The sequence below is a fragment of the Schistocerca cancellata genome, chromosome 1 (assembly GCF_023864275.1).
Source record: "Schistocerca cancellata isolate TAMUIC-IGC-003103 chromosome 1, iqSchCanc2.1, whole genome shotgun sequence".
NCBI lineage: Eukaryota > Metazoa > Arthropoda > Insecta > Orthoptera > Acrididae > Schistocerca > Schistocerca cancellata.
Window position 1 is genome coordinate 593,632,201 of NC_064626.1, and position 21,339 is coordinate 593,653,539.

Here is a 21,339-nt window from a genome sequence, read left to right on the forward strand (position 1 = left end):
GAAAGGTATATATGTTCAGTAAACTAAGCAAACATTCAGTATTGCCATATCTCACTGAGAAACTTGAAACTTTCAGCACATGGCAGGGGTACGTAGAGGAACTATGGCTCAAGTTTAGAAGAATAGTTGACCATCACTGAACAGGTATGTACCTAGTAGAACAGTTTATAATGGTATACATTCACTGTAAAGAAGCTTTTAAAGAAACAGTGATTACTGCATGACAGGTGTAAAACAAAGTGTAGCGCTATATAGAGAGAGAGAGATGCTGAATGAAATGTGTTTGGCTATCAAGAGAACAATACATGATGCTTTCAATGACTACCATAATAGGATACTGTCAAATGATATTTCACAGAACCTGAAGAATCTGATCATATGTAAAGACTGTTAATGGCACCAAAGCTAGTGTCCAGTATCTAATGAATGAGACATGAACTGAAATGAGGGTAGCAAAGCAAAATCTGAAATGCATAACTCCATTTTCAAATATTCCTTCACAAAGGAAAACCCAAGTGAATTGCCCCAATTTAATCCTTGTACCACTGCAAAATATGAATGAAATAAGTATTAGTGTCAGTGGTGTTGAGAAATAACTGAAATCATTATAACTCAACATGGCACCAGAACCTGATGGACACCCTATCACATTCTATACTGAATATGTGGCTGAGTTAGCCCCTCTTCTAACTATAATCTGTCATAGATCTGTCCAACAAAAAACAGGCCTGTTCTTGGAAAAAATCATAGGCCACTCCTGCCTATAAGAAATGTAGTAGGAGTGATCCACAAAATTACTGTCCAGTATCCTTGACATTGATTTGTTGTAGAATCTTAGATCATGTTCTGAGCTCGAATGTAATGATATATCCTGAACAGAATGACCTCCTAAGTGCCTGCCAGCATGGATTCCAAAAACATCAGTCATGTGAAACCCAACTCACACTTTTCTCACATGACATGCTGAAACCTTTGGATCAAGGCAGTTAGTTAGATGCAGTATTTCTTGATTTCCAAAAAGCATTTGACTCAGTACCACGCCTACACTTATCGTCAAAAGTATGATCAAATGGAGTATCAGGTGAAAGTAACTTCAGATGTGTCCCAGGGAAGTATATTGGGATCCTTACTGTTCATGCTGTATATTAATTGCCTTGCAGACAGTATTAATAGTAACCTCAAACTTTTTTTGTAGATGACACAGTTATTGCAGTTGTCTGTAACGAAGTGCTATCTGAAAGAAGCTGCATAAATTTTCACTCAAATCTTGATAAGATATCAGAGTGGTGCAAAGATTGGCAATTTGCTTTAAATGTTAAGAAATGTAAAACTCTGCACTTCACAGAAAGAAATAATGTAGTATCCTATGACTATAACATCAATGAGCCACAGCTGGAAACGGCCAACTCATACAAGTACATAAGGGTAAGACTTTGTAGGGATATAAAATGAAATGATCACATAGGCTCAGTTGTGGGTAAAGCAGGTGGTAGACTTTAGTTTATTGGTAGAATACTGGGGAAGTGCAATCAGTCTACAAAGGAGATTGCTTACAAATCACTCATGACTGGTTCTAGAATATTGCTCAAGTGTGTGGGACTCATATCAAATAGGACTAACAGGAGAAATTGAACATATGCAGAGAAGGGCAGCACAAATGGTCACAGAGCTATTTAATCCATGGGAGAGTGTCACAGAGATACTGAAGGAACTGAACTGGAAGACTCTTGAAGACAGATGTATACTGTCAGAAAGTCTATTAACAAAGCTTCAAGAACCAGCAGTTAATGGTGACACTAGAAACACACTACAATCCCCTACATATCAATCACATAGGGACTGTGAGGATAATATTAGAATAATTATGGCATGCACAGAGGCATTAAGACAATCATTTTTCCTGTGCTCCATACGTGAATGGAATGGGAGAAACCCTAAAAACTGGTACAATGGAACATACCCTCTACCGTGGGCCTCAGGGTGGTTTGCAGAGTATAGATGTAGGTGTAAATTGTCATTGATGTAGTTCTGTCAGAGCCTGTCCGTCTTTCTCTTTATGATTTAATTATATTTTTTGTCTTCTATATTTCCATTGTAACTACCAAGTTCCTGCCAAATTCCTGCAATCAGGAAGTGAATTTATTCTTCCATTCCCAGCTATTCATTTCTTTTTGCTCTTATTAAACTAATCAAAGCTTTGTAAAAAAACATCAGGATTTCTGAAAACAGTCACATGAAATTTCCAGGCTCTGTTCTTACTTAAAAGTGTATGGCCAACTTTTCTCCAATGGTACCCTACCATCATTTGTTTTTATTTTCAAATACTGACATTCTTCTTACTGCATTCATGTCATCTGCTTGTTTTTCTTTTTCAATTTTTCCATATTAGAATATGTCAGATGTAGTTAACAGTTTCAGTTAAATGATAACAAACCTTTGTCATGATATTGTAGGGACCATATTACATTATCTGTAAACTATGTATATATTATAAAATTGCTTAATTTCAACAGGCGCTGCATGATATGTCAACAGAAAGAGTCTAGACCTGGGAAAGGGCCTTCCTTTATTTACTGTACAACACCAAACTGCTACACTGTACATTGCCCAGACTGCTGGAATGATGTGGGAAAAGTTTGTTTTGCTTGTTACTATCTAAGTGGCTCTGCTTCCAGTTCAAACAGTGATGATGATACTCATGTTCATGGAAATGCTGAAATGGACTCTGATGATTGAAGAATATAGTTGAAGGTAAAGACCATTACAGATCATACCAATTTTATCTCCTTGTATAGCTAAATTTATTACAGCCACTGAAGTATTAATGGCAATATTCTTCTTATTACTATTACTGCTTTAGCTAAACATCTGATTACATATTTATAATGGAATGCTGTGTAATATTATAGTGATGCAATGTTGGGATACAGCCAGACAGAACAGAGGATATGATTATTCTAAGCTGCCACACATGATTCACAGGGGCATTGGTATGTTCTTTATGAGATTACCCAAGGGCTCTGTTGGCCAGTGATATTCATTTCATGCACATTTGCATTTTTTGAAGTTCTCCTTCTGATTCTTACATATTTTCACCTCAAATCAATTTCTAGAATGTGAAGTAGTGTATCACACAAATGAGCCCCACAACAGTCCAACTTGTCCCCTGTCATGATGTGCTTTTGTGACAATGTACACAACATGATCAAAGGTATTGGACACGCCCAAAGATATACATTTTTCATATTAGGTGCATTGTGCTGCCACCTACTGCCAGGTACGCCATATCAGCGACTTCAGTAGTCATTAGACATCGTGAGAGAGCAGAATGGAGCTCTCTGCGGATTTCAGGGACTTCGAATACGGTCAGGTGATTGGGTGTTTCTTGTGTCATATGTCTGTCTGCTAGATTTCTGCACTCCTAAACATTCCTAGGTCCACTGTTTCCAATATGATAGTGAAGTGCAAATGTGAATGGACACATACAGCACAAAAGCATACAGACCGACCTTGTCTGTTGACTGACAGAGACTGCCGACAGTTGAAGAGGGCCTTAATATGTAATAGGCAGACATCAATCCAGAGCATCACACCAAAATTTCACACCACATCAAGATCCACTGCAAGTACTATGACAGTTAGGTGGGAGGTGAGAAAACTTGGATTTCATGGACACGTGGCTGCTCATTAGCCACACATCATGCCGGTAAATGCCAAACGACACCTTGCTTGGTGTAAGGAGCGTAAACATTGGAATATTGAACAGTGGAAAAATGTTGTGTGGAGTGACTAATCATGGTAGGTCATGTTTTTCATGGAGGGGGTTGCACCCCTTGTTGTTTTGCATGGTACTGTAACAACACAGGCCTACACTGATGTTTTAAGCACCTTGTAGCTTGCTACTATCAAAGAGCAATTCTGGGATGGCGATTGCATCTTTCATCATGATCGAACACCTGTTCATAATACACAACAATAATATCCTTATAATGTACTGGCCTGCACAGAGTCCTGACCTGAATCCTTTGGGATGTTTTGGAATGCTGACTTCATGCCAGGCCTCGCCAACCGACATCAATGCCTCTCCTCAGTGCAGCACTCCATGAAGAATGTGCTGCCATTCCCTTGAGGAAGCAAAGGCCATTATACTCTCAGTTCAAAAGACGCTGTGCAAGTGATGACAGGCAACTGTTAGTAGAGATTCATACAACTGTGAAGAGATCTGCGTGTGATGCATGCAACTACTTCCACCATTGTAGCTTAGCAGAAGATCTGCTGAAGAACCCGAGAAACTTCTTGTTGTAACCTTACCCTCCCTCACATCATTTGTTTATTGTCACTCACTTCTTAATAACTACCTCATTTAAGAGAGGAGTAAGATGTACAAATAACTTTTTTACTTATCTTCTTTTTTCATTGTTAGGTTCAGTTCATCAAGTTTAGGGGTTGATTCTTGAGACTGAAATTTTTGATATTATAGGTTCCAAATGTTATGATAACTCCTGTTTTTATCTTTATTTTTATTTTGTCACATTTTTCAATATCACACCATCTTTACAATCTCCACTTATAAATCAAAAATTACATTGTTATTGTCAAAATTAAAAACATGTCCTATCACATCAGAGGCATGCCCACTACTACCTCATTCTGCAGTACTCACAATATTCCAAAGAGTTTGCAAACTTTCTTGACAAAAGAAGAATCTTCACCAAGTTTTAACATTATTTTATAAGTGAATCCAGAAATAAATTTAATACATATTGTCAGACTGCACAATTAATAATATGAATTTTAACTGTGCCATATATTTTGTAATTTCAAATATTTCTAAAAAAAGAAAAAGTAATTTTAATGGTATTTATAGAGTTAGTACATATAGAATGTAACAACAAAAATAAATTAAATTCTTTTTATACATTTTAGCCTGAAATATAGTACATCGTATACAAAATCATATGAAATTCTTTTAGTTAAACAGTTGAGATAGTATTAACCTGTTTAAAAGGTAGAAAGTGTTTTTGGTATCGATAACTTTTGTTGAATAAAGTTAATGTTAGAGGAGCTTGTCCATTTACATAGTCTTATGTAAAATCGCTAAAACAGTCTAAGGCTTCCATCCAGTCACTCATTGACCAGAGTGGTGTGGCAGTTGGAGATAGCAAAATGAAAACTGAAGTTTTACACTCCATGTTTCAGAAATTGTTCACACAGGAGAATTGTACAAACATACCGTAGTTTCACCTTTGCACAGAGTTTCGTATGGATGACACAATAATAAGCATCCCTGATGTAGAGAAACAACTGAAACAGTTGAAAATGAGCCAGAGCCAGATGGAATTCCAGTTTGGTTTCACAAACTGTACTCTATGGCAATGGCCCCTCACTTAAATTGCATTTGTCATGAATCTCTCGCCCAGCACGAAGTCCCAAGTGGATAGGAGAAAGTGTAGGTGACTCCTGTATATGATAAGGGTAAATGAACTGACCCACAAAATTATAGACCAATCTGCCTAACATTCGTTTGCTGCAGAATTCCAGGGCCTATTCTGAATTCCAGTATAATAAATTTGCTTAAGACTGAGAAGCTTATGTCCAAGAATCAGCACAGTTTTTGAAAGCATCACTCAGCTTGCCCTTTTCTCACATGACATACTGCAAATTCTACATGAAGGCCAACAGGCAGATTCCATATTCCTAGATTTCCAAAAAGCATTTGACATGGTACCCACTGCAGACTTTAAATGAAGGAATGAGCATATGGAATAGATCCCAGATATGTGAATGGCTTGAAGACTTCTTAAGTAACAGAACCCAGTATGTTTTCCTAGCTGGAGAGTGTTCATCAGAGCAGAGGGTGTCACCAGGATTGCCCCAGAGAAATATGATAGGACTACTATTACTTTCTGTATACATAAATGAACTGGTGGACAGACTGGGCAGCGATCTGTGGTTGTATGCTGATGATGCAGTGGCATAAGGGAAGGTGTCAAAGGTGACTGACTGTAGGATGATACAAGATGACTCAGATAAAATTTCTTGTTAGTGACATAAATGGCAGCTGGCTCTAAATGGATAAAATGTAAGTTGATATGGATAAGTATGATAAACAAACCTACAATGTTTGGATATAGCATTAGTAGTGAGCTGCTTGACACAGTCATGTTGTTTAAATGTCTGGGCATATCGTTGCAGGGCAATACAAAATGGAATGAGCATATGAGGATGGTCAACTTTGGTTTACTGGGAGAATTTTAGGAAAGTGTAATTCATTTGTAAAGGAGACTACACAGGGGAAGCTAGTGCAACCTATTCTTGAGTACTGCTTGAGTTTTTGGGACTGGCAACCACTTGAATTAAAGGAAGACATCAAAGCAATTCAGAGGGGGTCATTAGATTTGTTACCAGTAGGTACGAATAACACACAAGTGTTGTCATGAATCTCTCACCCAGCACGAAGTCCCAAGTGGATGGGAAAAAGTGTAGGTGACTCCTGTATATGATAAGGATAAATGAACTGACCCACAAAATTATAGACCAATATGCCTAACATTCGTTTGCTGCAGAATTCCAGGACTTATTCTGAATTCTAGCAAACTCAAATGACTGCAGAATGATTCTACTGCCACTAATATACATTTTGCTTGAGGACCACAAAGATAAGATACGGGAAATTAGGTTTCGTATAGAAGCACATAGACAACCATTTTTCCCTAACTCCATCTGTGAGTAGAACAGAAAAGGAAATGACCAGTAGTGGTATGGAGTACTCTCCACCATGAAACATACAGTGGCTTGTGGAGTGTGTATGTAGATGTAGATGTAGCAGATGTGGAAGATACCATCACTTGTGAGGAATGCATTCACCAGAGCAAGTCTATGCAGATGGATATTATCAGCCTTCAAGAGGAAATGTGCACAAATTGCACTTCTCAAGAGGTGCAGCAACACATCTCCATACTTCTGGACACTGTTATTTCTTTGGACAACAACAAAGATGTGAAGCTTTATACGCCATTTCAACATAGTGCCTCCACACACTAGGACTGCATTACAAACAAACTGGCAGTTTGTTCCTTTGATAGTATAAGCTGCCACTTTCCCTTCAGAAAAATATGCAATGAGAATCATTTTAATTGAAACAGGGTTCATCTACGATGAGCACAATCTTACTCTCATTTACAATCCAATCTCTGTGTCATTTGTTTAATAATAAACTAGCTTCCATCTCTGGGACTCTCATTTCCAAACTTTATGGCTACAGACTATCTTTTCTGATCTCCCACTCCATAGTTTTTGCAAGAATTTGCAGCCCCCAATACAGCTATAAGTTCCATAACTATTGCCTTGCATTCATTGTATGATTTTATAATGTAGCTAAGACTAGATGTCTGTCATGTTGTGCTGGAGGTACTATTGATCAACCTTGTGCTGCAGAGGCACCCAAGTATTCGGCTCATGACCTGTTCCCTGTTCCCCCACCACCACGGCAAGCTGTCTGAGTATGGAGAGAGGGAAACTGCAAACACACTGCATTTAAATGGCAATGCAGTTGCACTCCATAAAACTTGGTTTTCAGTTTCACATTTTTCAAGAATGTCAATTATGAACAAAATATATTTTCATTATTATTTAATTATTTTTGTGAGATTAAAGACATAAAATAATTTTTATATGGTACAAACTGTCAACATATGGATGGATATTATTGCTCTCAAGTTGCCTCATAATTGGGATTTATTTAATTTCATAATTTAAAAAAATTTTCACACACAAATGTTGATCAAAATATTGTAGCACTTTTGTAACATCTGCCTCGATAGCTGAGTGGTCAGTGTGACAGAATGCCATGCAAAGGGGCCCGGATTTGATTCCCAGCTGGGTCGGAGATTTACTCTGCTCAGAGACTGGGTGTTGCGTTGTCTTCATCATCATCATCTCATCCCCATTGATGCACAAGTCGCCGAAGTGGCATAAACTGAAAAGATTTGCACCAGGCAACTGGTCTATCCGACAGGAGGCCCTAGGCCTTTTAATTTCACTTTTATAACTTCATTATGAAGATGTGGGAGCTCTATCTGAGGAAAGCAATGTAGATGTCCTGAACAATTTTAATGTAACAGAATTTGTATTTAAAACAGGAATTACACTGCAGATCAATTAGTTACATATGCCACATGCAAAAAGGCATTTTCAAATGAAATGGAAAGCTGTTGTTTCCAGGGCTCTCGGGTGACCAGCTGGATGCGATCGTTGAAGTCCCATGATATTTCAGTAAATAACCTTGTGTTTCTGATGGAATAGTTTGTCTGCTCATTGTCGGTGTTATTTATGTCCATCAGTCGGGCTTCGATTCCCTGCACCGACATTCTGATTGTGGCTGCCAACATTCTGATTGCAAGTGCCGACGCTCCAATTGTGGCCACCAACAATCCTTTGTGGGCGCCGAACCAGGTCCGCGCCATCCTCGGCATCGCGTCGGGTGGTGGAAGATGCTAAATCCCGTGGAGTGTCCCCGGCGGCTGTTGTGGAAAGATCATGTATTCGCTTGAGGCGTGACTCCTTGATGGAGCTAAGTAAGGATTTTCATGCCTTGCTCAGCTGAAAACCTGTGTCTCAGTTTATGAGATTGTCCATTACATGAATTTCAATGGCCTCCTTGAAGATGCTGTCCCAGAAGAAGCTGGTAGGGACCAGAATCTTGGTCTCTTCATATTTTACATTGTGTCCAGTTTCCAAGCAGTGTTCTGTCAGTGCCGATTTGTTGGGCTGGCCTAGGCACATGTCGCATTGGTGTTCTTTGCAGTGGTCCAACTGTTCGGATTGTTTGACCGATCCGCAGCCACATGGAATATTATATATGCCCACTTTCTTGAGGCCAAATCCGTCTTTCACCATCCCCAGTAAGTCACGTATCTTGGACGGTGGTCAGTAGACCATGTCACCTGATGATGGTGGGAAGGTTATTCGCCAAAATATTGTGGGACTTCAATGATCGCATCTGGATGGACACCGGAGAGCTTTGGAAACAACACATACACCGGGAAAGCCTCCGATCATTAAATTGTAATTCTTTCAAGGCCATAATCAATTTTTCAGACCTTGTATTTTCTTTAATGCTAGTGAGCTTAAGGAAATGGATGGCAGTTTTTGTTAGAATTTGTCACTTCCACAATGCAACATTCTTTGTAAATACATCCCCATCAAATCAGAAGTTAATTATTTCCTACTTTACTGTGCCTTACTGTGGGCAGTGTGCAGTCAAGTCTATTGTGTCATGCATTCATACAGCGCAGTCGCCGTACTTAAGACGTGGTCACCACCTTCTTGAGCACCATGTGTTAACACTCCAGTGGTGGCAGGGTAGCATACTTCAAAGTACTCACAGTGGGAGTGCCACAAGAAATGCAGCAGTCATACCACTGGAATCAACAGAACCAATCAGGATGCAGCCCACGTGGTTAAGTCACGTCCTAGTGGCCCGGAAGGGGAGTCATCTGGTGGGCCTCATGGAGTATGGAGCAGGTCGCCTCTCAGTTGTGTCATTGTTACTGTGATAATGTTTATGAGATATGAACTGTAGCTACCAACCTGGACACGAATCATTATGCTGAGTTATGTTTCACCTTGTTTTCAGAAGCCCTTCTAAGTTGTAATTAATTCTGACTTTCCATTTGGTATTTTGTACTTGGGACACAATGAGGTCCACTTAAAATGTGAGGTCTGAAATCCATTACAGATGTTCTATTTTTTGTTCCAGCACTCCCTTTTCATTCATAAATTCAACAATAGCTGGTTTAAAAAGTGATTCCAAGTATGCCCCTTTGCAACTGACAGTGGAATAATGCATGTAACTTCAGAAATTTGCTATTCATACCACCATTTTCTTCATGTGGTCCATGCCTGCATATTTAGCACAAAGTTCTTCCTGACATACAAGACAATGAATCCTGTCTACCTTTGTAATTTTTTGCTCTTTCATTGTCACCCAAAACTTTAAATTCTTTCTCTGTAGTATTGTAATGTCATTACGTAGCAAATTTGCAGTACCTCTCAATTATGCGATTACACAATAATATTGGGAATTCTCATCCCTCTCTTCTGTCATTCCCATTCAGTTTTAAAGGTTTGTTACAATAGATTGATAAACTGCCTCTTTACACAAACAGTTGATCTGAAGAGAGTTGTGCCAACTGAAAAGTACCACATTGCAATTCTAAATGAAATGTCGTGCTGTACTGAGTACTGCCAAGAAAGACTGAGCAAAACTGAGACAAGCCCAGCCTCAATCCGCATGCGGCCCACACACTTGGCTTATGAACCAGCTGGCACACCATGTCCAGCCCCATTGTACTGGCTTACGATGAACAATTCTGTTTTTCATAACTATCATCAAAGTTTTGAAATGGCAGTTTATAGCACTCTTAATGTTGTTGAGTGTGCATTGTGTCTGACCCGTTTGAAGCACATAAATATTCTACATTGAAAAACAAATTCACTGTGTAAATTTCACTAAAAGATCACAGTTTGCTCAAATCAAAGTACAAACATGAAACTGGTATAAAGATTTCCTGCAGAAGGAAGAGAGATCTGTTGAAGTATCTAAAAAATAACAACACCATCCCCACCCCATCTGAAGAAAGATACATCAAGCAATATGTCAAAATCCTTAAAAAAAAGTCATAGTACTGGCAAAGCAAACAGCAAATGACAACTATGTGGCAACATCCTCAAACAAAACCAAGGCAGTGTGGAACATTATAAGGAATGAAACAAATTGACAGCCATGTAAACATGAAAACACTATCCTGATCCACAACAACACCAGAGTTACTAATCCACAAGAAATTGCAAATATCTTCAACAATTACTATGAAAATATTATTAAAAATCTGTTACAAAACTTCAACAAATCCACACCCAACAGACAAAACAAAATAACAACTCCTGTAGAATCTATATTCTTCTGGGAAACTACTCCTGAAGAAATTGTACTAAGTGCAAAGTACCTCATCAAAAACTGCATAAACAAAATAGCTCTCCCACTCTCAAATGTGTACAACTCATCGTTCATGGCAGATACATTTCCAAAATGCATGAAAGTGGCTAAAGTCATCCCAGTCTTTAAGAAAGGTGAAAAACTCAACGCAGAAAATTACAGACCCATATTGCTGTTACCTGTGTTTGGTAACCTGGAGAGACTTGTTCACCAAAGACTAATAAATTTTCTTGATAAGAACCAGATACTATCTGATGCCCACCACGTTTTCAGAAAAAGCAAATCCACAACAACTGCCATATATGAGTATTTACACTCCACCCTAGATGCTCTAGACAAAAAACAAAAAGCAGTTGGGATCGTCCTAGATCTGTCCAAGGCATTTGATGTCATAGACCACAAGATTCTTCTCAACAAACTGGAGTCATATGGCATCAGAGGCACCCCACTAAACTGGTTCAGCTCATACCTGACAAAAAGGAACAAAAAGTGTCAATAAAACATAACGACCAAGGACATATTGAAACATACTAGTCTGACTATTGCAATATTACACAAGGTGTGCCCCAAGGCTCAATACTTGGACCAGTGCTCTTCCTTGTGTATGTAAACAAACTACCGTCAAACATCAATGCCAGCACCAGTACACTCTTCGCAGATGATACCAGTATCCTCATAACAAACAAAAATGAACATGAATTCCAAGAGGGCATAAATGGAAATACAGACAAACTTGGTGATTGCTTTGAGAAAAACAAGCTCATAGTTAACACAAAGAAAACCACTTACCTAAACTTCCACCTAATATCAAATACAGAAACAAGATTTCTAGGCCTATGGATTCAGGATAATCTAAAATGGCAAACACACATTAATAAAACTAATAGTAAACTAAACCACGTGTGCTGTGCCCTACGAATCCTTGCATACTGCACAAGCCCAGAAACTGTTCACACAGCCTACTATGCACAATTCCACAGTGTAATGCAGTATGGTATCATATTCTGGGGAGACTCTATACATAGCCCAAACATTCTCCTCGCCCAAAAGAGAACTATAAGAATAATGAACAAGGCAAAGCCGACTGATAGCTGCAGACCTCTCTTCCAAAAGTTGCTCATCCTACCCCTTGGCAGCCTGTATATACTATAACTATGCAAATTTGTAAAAAGTAATATTACAAAATTTAATAAAAATGTAAATGTCCAAGATTATGGTACTAGACAGAAAAAGGAACTCCATATTATAGAAATGCGCTCCTCTTCCTTTAAAAACTCTCCCTTCAACAAAGGCATTAAAATATACAATAGCCTGCCATCAGAAATAAAAAACAGTAAGTCCCTAACTGTATTTAATAAAAAAATTAAAATCATTCCTACTTGATCATTGTTTCTACAGTGCAAGTGAATTTCTGCTCCTCATGGGTGGAAAGAAACATGAAAAAAATTGCAGCAAAGAAACTTGTAAAGAGTAAAACATTAATGCAAGTATGTGCAAAAATCTTGCAAACAAACTTGCCTTTAGATATGTCTGCTTGTGTCTGTATATGTGTGGATGGATATGTGTGTGTGTGTGTGAGTGTATACCTGTCCTTTTTTCCCCTTAAGGTAAGTCTTTCCGCTCCCGGGATTGGAATGTCTCCTTACCCTCTCCCTTAAAACCCACATCCTTTCATCTTTCCCTCTCCTTCCCTCTTTCCTGACGAAGCAACCATGGGTTGTGAAAGCTCGAAATTTTGTGTATGTGTTTGTGTGTTTTTTTTTATGGTGCCTATCTACCAGCACTTTCCCGTTTGGTAAGTCATGGAAACTTTGTTTTTGAGTATGTAATTTGTGTGTCCATAACTTCTCAGAAAATATGTAGTTAAGCTCATGTTTGTGTAAACTTTTGGCATATTACTTCATGCCAGCAAATTATCACAATGTCCAACATCAAATGTATGTTTGTGCATCACCATGTGCATGTCATGTACAGTATTGATTCAGAGGACAATAAATAAATAAATAAAAGATATTTAGCAAGAGCCTGCATTGCTTAAAAGTGATTGCTGAAATGAAGTTTTTTGGAATGTATTGAGTGTGACGTTTGGCTGTCGTGAGAAACTTACTGATGAATATTTATTATTATTTATTTATTTGTCCTCTAAATCAAAATTGTACAAGACATTTACATGGTGATGCACAAACATACATTTGATATTGGACAATACATAGTACGGTATGATGATATGAAGTAATGTGATGAAAATTTACAGAACATGATTTTACATACTTACTATTTGCACATACAATTTGTATGGTTGCAGATGATATAAAGACATAGGTTTTTTGCACATGTTTTACATTAGTGTCTATTTCTTTTACAAAATCGTTCTTGCAACTGACTTCATATTTCTTTCCATACATATGATCCAAAAATTCAGATTCATTGTGAGAGGAATGACCAAGCAAGAAGGTTTTCAAATTATATTAAACCAAATCAGAGATGTACTGCTTTTTTTCTGAGAGAGATACAATGTGATCCAAAAGTTCATTAACCTTTAACAATTGTATACTTCATGGAATAATGCAGGTAGAGAGGTAAAAATTGACACACATGCTTGAATTTTTATAGAAACCAAAAAAAGGGAACAAAATGACCAACAGATTGTGCTTCATACAAAACAGAAGCATTAATTAGCATAATAATTCATTTTTAGCAAAGACAATGTTTTTTGTAACAGTTTCTCAGCACATCAGCCTTCATTCATCAACAATACCTGTAGTTGATGGACAATGTTGTGAACAGAACTTTACAGTATATCAGTAGGTGCAATGAGAAACTACCATCAGATATTGTGTTTTAGCATTACTAATGAAGTTGGATGATTCTGGTAGGCTTACAACTTCAGGTAAACCCTCTAACCAGTTATCACACAGACTGAGGTGTGGGGACCTGGGAGGCCAAGCATGACAGAAGTGGCAGCTCAGCACATGATCTTCACCAAACGATGTGCACAGGCGATCGTCCACATTTGTAGCAATACGGGGTGGAGTGCCATTCTGCATAAAAGACATAGCTTCTAGCATGCGCTTATCAGGAATGATGTGACTCTATAACATATCTGCGTACCTTGCCCCTGACATGCTGATAATTTGAAAAGCAGTATCCTACATTTCCTTGGAAAAAAAAGGTCCAATCATGATTAATGTGGTATATCCATGCCATGCCATGACTTTCTCGTCATGTAGTGATGTTCCCTTGACAGTTCTAGGATTTTTGGTAGCCCAAATTCTGCATTTATGGTTGTGAATTAGTGCATTTTCAAATGTTATTTGGCTTTTGGGCCACTGTGTGTGTGTGTAAGTAAATGTACCTCTTTTTGTTATGATGTCAGTTCTTGTTACTGGAAAAGTTTTCAAAGTCATTTACATTGATTGCTAATCTTAATCTCTTTCTAATTGCTCTTTTCTCAGCCATACTTAACATTTTAACTATTTTTTCCATTTAAAAAAAATTGGTTATTAGTAATCATGGCAAATGATCAGTCATCAAATGGAGCAAGTGCAACAGTTGTAGATGGACAGTCTAGCCTCAGTAGTGAAGAACATGTTTTTTTATCTGTGTGAATCCTATAAAATACAACGCTGATGAGTAATCCATTGATTTATTCACACAATGAGCTCTGTAAGGAACCATCTTGAAGATGGAACAAGTCAAATATACCTTATCACAGATATGGAGATATGATAAATGGTTATGTAGATAATGTTAACAATTAACCATCATAAATAATTCATGCTTTGCATTATTCATCACACTTTCCATACTCCTGGCACAACTAAAAATGCTGTGAATTAGCCTTTTTTCATAATCATCAGAAAAGCAACTACTTTTATGAAAGCTGCTTCTCTTCCTTTGTTACTATTTACCTGCTGTTGATTACAGGTGTGAAAGAATGTCTGAACATAAGCATAATGGCAGGTATTTTTAAATGTGAAGATGGCTGAAGTGAGTTTCCAACTTACAGAAGTGTTGATTCCATTTTAATTTATTGATTGTCTGGACATCAAGCAGTTTTATGCATGAAGTTTCATCTAGAGGTCAACAATAACTACTTTTCATATACTTCCTTTTTAAGTTCAAGGCTGTGAAAAGGCGTAGTTATTTTCCTGTGTTAGGCTGTTTGTTATTTGAAACAAACACTATTTCGATGGCATGTAGCTAATTTCATCCTCTAGGTGTTTAGCTAATTTCATCCTCTAGGGCATCATCACGCAACATCACACAGAATTCTTTATATGCTACAATCTGTGATCATGGCATGATCCGTACAGCAATGTGGAAAGATCAAAATAAAAAACAGCCTCACACAGAAATAACTTCCTTCAAGAATTTTAGGCAGTTCTAGACCAAGGAAAAAATTGTGAAATATGTGTTTATTATAAATAAAGAGTTCAACTGTTCATTATTTCCTACACTGTTTTTGTATTGTTAAGTTTTCAGCCTTTTACAAGTACACATGTATGATCAGTGAAGATGTAAGGTTTTGAATAAAACTTTAATGGCTGATTAAACACTAAAGCAATTCAAAAACAGGGACATCTCAGTATCAAATTATGAGGTGAAGTTTCGAACTTGCAGCACGTTGTTGAGTTAGCCATAGAGCCACTTTGATCAACACTGAAGGGGCAGTTTTATTACATAGGATATCGCCTATATTTGTCACACTTATGATATGGATGGTTTGAAAATGGACACACATGTCCAAAAGTAGCCACCATCAAGAAATGAAAAAAAACATACTTCTCAGTGCAATTTATGATGGAGCTACAACCATTTATTTGAATTATGAGGTAATGTACTTAATTTTTTCTCATTAATCTTATTTTATTCCTGTTGTGCAGTCTGATTATGTGATGTTTTTGTTTTCTGTTATAATGCTAACACTCTAGTCATGCATGTACTGGGCTGTTGTTACCACAATATCTTTGTTTTGCAAGTAAAATGTTATGATCCACACAGTCAATGCTGACCATAACACAAGAGATGTCAACAGGCTAACTTTTTCTGCCTTACGTGGTCTAAATTCCTTTGGGAGCTCATGTATGAAATACTTTTTAGAGAGGGTGCAGCTGAAGTGAATGGATTGGATGAGGTCTGTTTTCAGCTTTAAAGGAGTATTTATAGGAAATGAATTAAGACTTTATTAACCAGGTATTGTTGAAAAGCAGGCCTTCTTAAAATATCTTTGAAAAATGTTGAAGAGAGACTTGGCCTTATCATTCAGTCAGATTTTGAGAAAGAGTAGCAAAGTAAAAATTTGTTGATCACGTCCCATTTGTTGTTTAATCTTGTAACATAAAACAATTTTTTGAATGTTAGAGCACAAGGGAAAATTTCTGAAAGATAGTCCCAAATATCCACATTGGATTGTAGCAAAATGAAGAGCAAGTACAGTGAACAGTGGTGCAGTCAGCAGCACAGAGATAGCTCTGCACTAGACATTATTGCCCACCTAAATTGCGTGTATATTTACAATTGTGAGCAGTTTTCATTCCACACAAACTATTTCAGATCTGAATATGTTGGTGACGTGAGTAACCTGTAAAATTCATCAGCAAATTTACATGCTACTTCATAGAATAATATTTTATAGTCATTTCTGTTAGCTCCACCACATTGTTTTAGCTATAAAAAGTACCCCCAGAAGTGTGACTTGCATAATTGTCTTCATAACTCTTACAAACAACCAAGGATTAAACTAAAAACATTAGAATTACATATCTAACCATTAGCAATTGGAGAAACCTGCTCTTAGCCATAACGTTTAAAACAGTGTGCTTGTCACAATCATCTTTCTAGATTCTGTGTATACCCCTACACTTACCACTCTGGTAATTGGGAAAATACATCAAAAACTCATTTATTGGAAAATTATACAGAAATACAGTCACTAGTTGCTGATGAAACTGCACTTGTGTATCTTAACACTAGGTGCTGTCCCTCTTATCCAAAATGTCATAGATCCACAATCTAACAAAAAGGCAGAAAGTGAGTGTGATTACTGTTTTTCAAATGTGAAGAATTTATAAGGCAAAAATAAGACTCCTGTTCATTGCAAAATACAACCAGATTTAGTCACAGTAATTTAATAATTATATGTGATCGAAATACCAAACAATTTATTTAATATAGCAAATTGGCAAATAACATTTTTGTATGAATTCTGTAGTAGGTACAGTGTCGGCTTGTATCGGGAAGCCTAACCCCTGTGAGTTGCATGGAAGTTCTAAACAGGCAGCATGAGGCAGGAGTTGTCATTGTGACTGCTGGTGTAACTACATCTGAGGAGCCAATTTACCATTCTAATGACCCCACTTCTTTCTCTGGTTGTGTGGAATACAATTACTATGAAAGTATTACAGTTTTATGGGACTTCCATGATACTTCTTTCATGTAACAAACTAGTGCTGGACAGAACATGGGTTACAAAGCAGCATGATAGCCAGATTTCCACCAGGTGTAAGGAAAGCCTTACATGCACATTATGTTGTGACAGGAAATTTAGTCATGCTTATTTCTTTATTTGTAGGTATTAGCTTTCCAAATGACAAGTCAAACATACAAATGTACAAATATACAGTAACATATGAAAAATTCTACAATTTAAAGAAATCATTTTGATGCAGTATCCCATATTCTAATGTTTTTGATGAAAAGAATGTGTCAAGGTGGATTGCAACCTTCCCACTTCTTTTACATTCATGGACTTACTTGGTATGCACAGCCAATCTTCTTCTCTGGATAGCCGGCTACATCAGTCTCCAAACAACCTTCTTCTCCAAAGAACGATGCTAGTGAAAGGAACATTTAAGACTCACTCTCTCTCTCTACTCGTGAAACAAGTAGGTACTCAAAGAATACTTTTAGTTCACTGTCGGTATATTTCAACTTCCATAAAGAACAAAATTATCATTTATCAAATAAATATTCGACTTCTTGTAAGTCACTCATGTCGTCTCACATTAGACACTATTAAGATACATTTACAACATAGTTGGTTTAACAACCACTTGCCTCTAGCAAGTCTGTGTTTAAAGTTACTAAAAATCTTTTTCCTCAGTTGTTCTTTCGTCACTAACAGTAGTCACAGTTACAAAACAGCACAGAATAACACAGAAGTTCCTTAATTCTGCCATGCGCTTTCATTACGACTTCCATGGACCGACCGACAAGTACTTGTCGGTGTCATTTGACCGCCGTGTTTACAGTCTTCTCACGATAAACTCTGGACCTGCACACACAGATAGGTGATGTGTTTGAGACGGTGGAAGGCCGAGTGGTTCTAGAATTTATGCCAAAATTCTCGAAGCACTGCATGTGTCCCCCTACCCGTGTCAGATTGAACATGTGATATTTTATTATACAGTCATTATGTACATTAATATCACACATAATAACAGTTCACATTTCAACAGTATACATTTGTTTTTCTTTTAATAATTGTGAGGACTAGATATTTTTTTTTCTGTTTTCTGCTATCTTTCGTATCATAAACTCCAGGTGTTCATGACATATGAGTAATCTACTTCCTGTTCTCAGCTTTTGTACTACCTTATGTGCATGTGTGCATATTTTCGTATGTACACACATTCTTTCCCCTACAACACCTGGCAGTTCTCATCTCACAACAGGTTTCTAGTCTGTAATTTCAATGTTTGTGTATGAGGGTATTCTTGTGTGTGTGAATGTGTGTTCATGAAGAAACCATAAAGGACTTCAGCAATAGAAGTTAGTCAATATGGAAAGAGGGAAAGAATAGATAGGTCCTCAAATAAATGAGAAGTAAGAAAGAAAAAAAAAAAGATGTGGTTGCTAAGATCGAAGAAGAGAAAGAAGATAGCCCCAAAGACAGGAAACCCTTCCCCCACCCCCCTAACCCCAGGATCCCTACTTCTCAGGTACTTATTGAGACACTGGAGGAGATTTGGTGTTAAATCGTCTCCTACAGAATGGACATTACCACCTTCATCCTTGAGGTCCTTGAACAAAATCTTAGCAATCCTATGGAAACAGCAAATGCTGAAGACTCAGGCACACTTGTCTGTGAAGGTTGTTTGACAGGTGTAATGTATGTTTTGTGTTAACCATGATTTTTCTGTTCTCATAAACCATGGTTATATCTACAATACCCACCCCTTTCAAACTTTATATGAACCCTCCCATCTACATCACATTTCATAAAAGGTAAAAAATATTTTATAAGAAATAGAAAATTTGTACATTATGGTATCACATTTGTTTAGCTAGTCACACACTTTCTACAAACATAATATTCCATTCAGTTCACTTTATCTAAATATCACTTTCTACCTGTGATTCTGTAGATTTTTTCTATATGACTGTCATATCCGGTTTTCTAAGATATAAAATTACAGGATAGTGTAAGATTTTAGGAACAGATGACAGAGTAGTTCAAGATTTTAAAGGAATTCGATGCAGGAAAACTGTTTTGGAAGAAACACCGAAAACAACTAGGGATCCGACAATCGTCACTCTGCCCGTTAACTCAGAATGTTAACATCCCTGGGGGACAGATGACTCTGCCTGGGTCCCATGGATCTGATATTAACATTTCTTGTGCACTGGCAAACCAGTAATTTTTTTAAAATCTCTTTCGAACATCTTCCCAAGAGGAAAAATTCTCAATATTCACCGTTCTCCATTCTGAGGCCTCTCCTACTAGATACCCCACAGCAAATTCGATGTTTTTAGAATCTTCCCAATTATTTGACAAAGCTTGATTTAATCTTTTCAATATATGGGGTGGATGTACATCTCCCTCTGGCTTAAATTTAGGAAATTACCTAGATAGTTCTGAATTAGCCCCCCATTGTAGATCAGTCATTACTTCAGTAGTCAATACCATGTTAGGGGAAGTCACCTTCTTGTCTACTTTATCCTGGATAAGTTTAAATTCTTTCCACAAGTCATCTATATCCTTTTGGGTATCTGAAAGTTTGGAAGAGACAATAGGCAATACGTTCCCGGAGGTTACTCCTGCGACAACGTTTCGATCTATCATTCCTCTACCTGTTCCTCCAAACTACTTACATTTATGATGTCTGAGTTTGCTATTTTCTCTTTGAAATTTCTTTCTACATTATCTACTCATATACAGGGTTATTACAAATGATTGAAGCAATTTCACAGCTCTACAATAACTTTATTATTTGAGATATTTTCACAAAGCTTTGCACACACATACAAAAACCCAAAAAGTTTTTTTAGGCATTCACAAATGTTTGATATGTGCCCCTTTAGTGATTTGGCAGACATCAAGCCGATAATCAAGTTCCTCCCACACTTGGCGCAGCATGTCCCCATCAATAAGTTCGAAAGCATCGTTGATGCAAGCTCGCAGTTCTGGCACGTTTCTTGGTAGAGGAGGTTTAAACACTGAATCTTTCACATAACCCCACAGAAAGAAATCGCATGGGGTTAAGTCGGGAGTGCGTGGAGGCCATGACATGAATTGCTGATCATGATCTCCACCACGGCCGATCCATCGGTTTTCCAATCTCCTGTTTAGGAAATGCTGAACATCATGATGGAAGTGCGGTGGAGCACCATCCTGTTGAAAGATGAAGTCGGCGCTGTCGGTCTGCAGTAGTGCCATGAGCCAATTTTCCAGCATGTCCAGATACATGTGTCCTGTAACGTTTTTTTTGCAGAAGAAAAAGGGGCTGTAAACTTTAAACCGTGAGATTGCACAAAACACGTTAACTTTTGGTGAATTGCGAATTTGCTGCACGAGTGCGTGAGGATTCTCTACCGCCCAGATTTGCACATTCTGTCTGTTCACTTCACCATTAAGAAAAAATGTTGCTTCATCACTGAAAACAAGTTTCGCACTGAACGCATCCTCTTCCATGAGCTGTTGCAACCGCGCCGAAAATTCAAAGCGTTTGACTTTGTCATCAGGTGTCAGGGCTTGTAGCAATTGTAAACAGTAAGGCTTCTGCTTTAGCCTTTTCCGTAAGATTTTCCAAACCATCGGCTGTGGTACGTTTAGCTCCCTGCTTGCTTTATTCGTCGACTTCCGCGGGCTACGCGTGAAACTTGCCCGCACACGTTCAACCGTTTCTTCGCTCACTGCAGGCCGACCCGTTGGTTTCCCCTTACAGAGGCATCCAGAAGCTTTAAACTGCGCATACCATCGCCGAATGGAGTTAGCAGTTGGTGGATCTTTGTTGAACTTCGTCCTGAGGTGTCGTTGCACTGTTATGACTGACTGATGTGAGTGCATTTCAAGCACGACATACGCTTTCTCGGCTCCTGTCACCATTTTGTCTCAC

At 37.9% G+C, this 21,339-nt stretch overlaps 1 protein-coding gene across 1 annotated transcript in view; it reads left to right on the forward strand.

Annotated features, from left to right (window-relative positions):
- LOC126088565 (protein sneaky) overlaps nt 1-21,339 on the forward strand; it is a 371,958-nt gene that overhangs the window by 304,955 nt on the left and 45,664 nt on the right. Inside the window, exon 15 of the mRNA XM_049906792.1 lies at nt 2,514-2,751. Coding sequence (XP_049762749.1) covers nt 2,514-2,736 — 223 coding nt within the window. The 3' untranslated portion in view covers nt 2,737-2,751. The remainder of the gene's footprint in view (nt 1-2,513; nt 2,752-21,339) is intronic.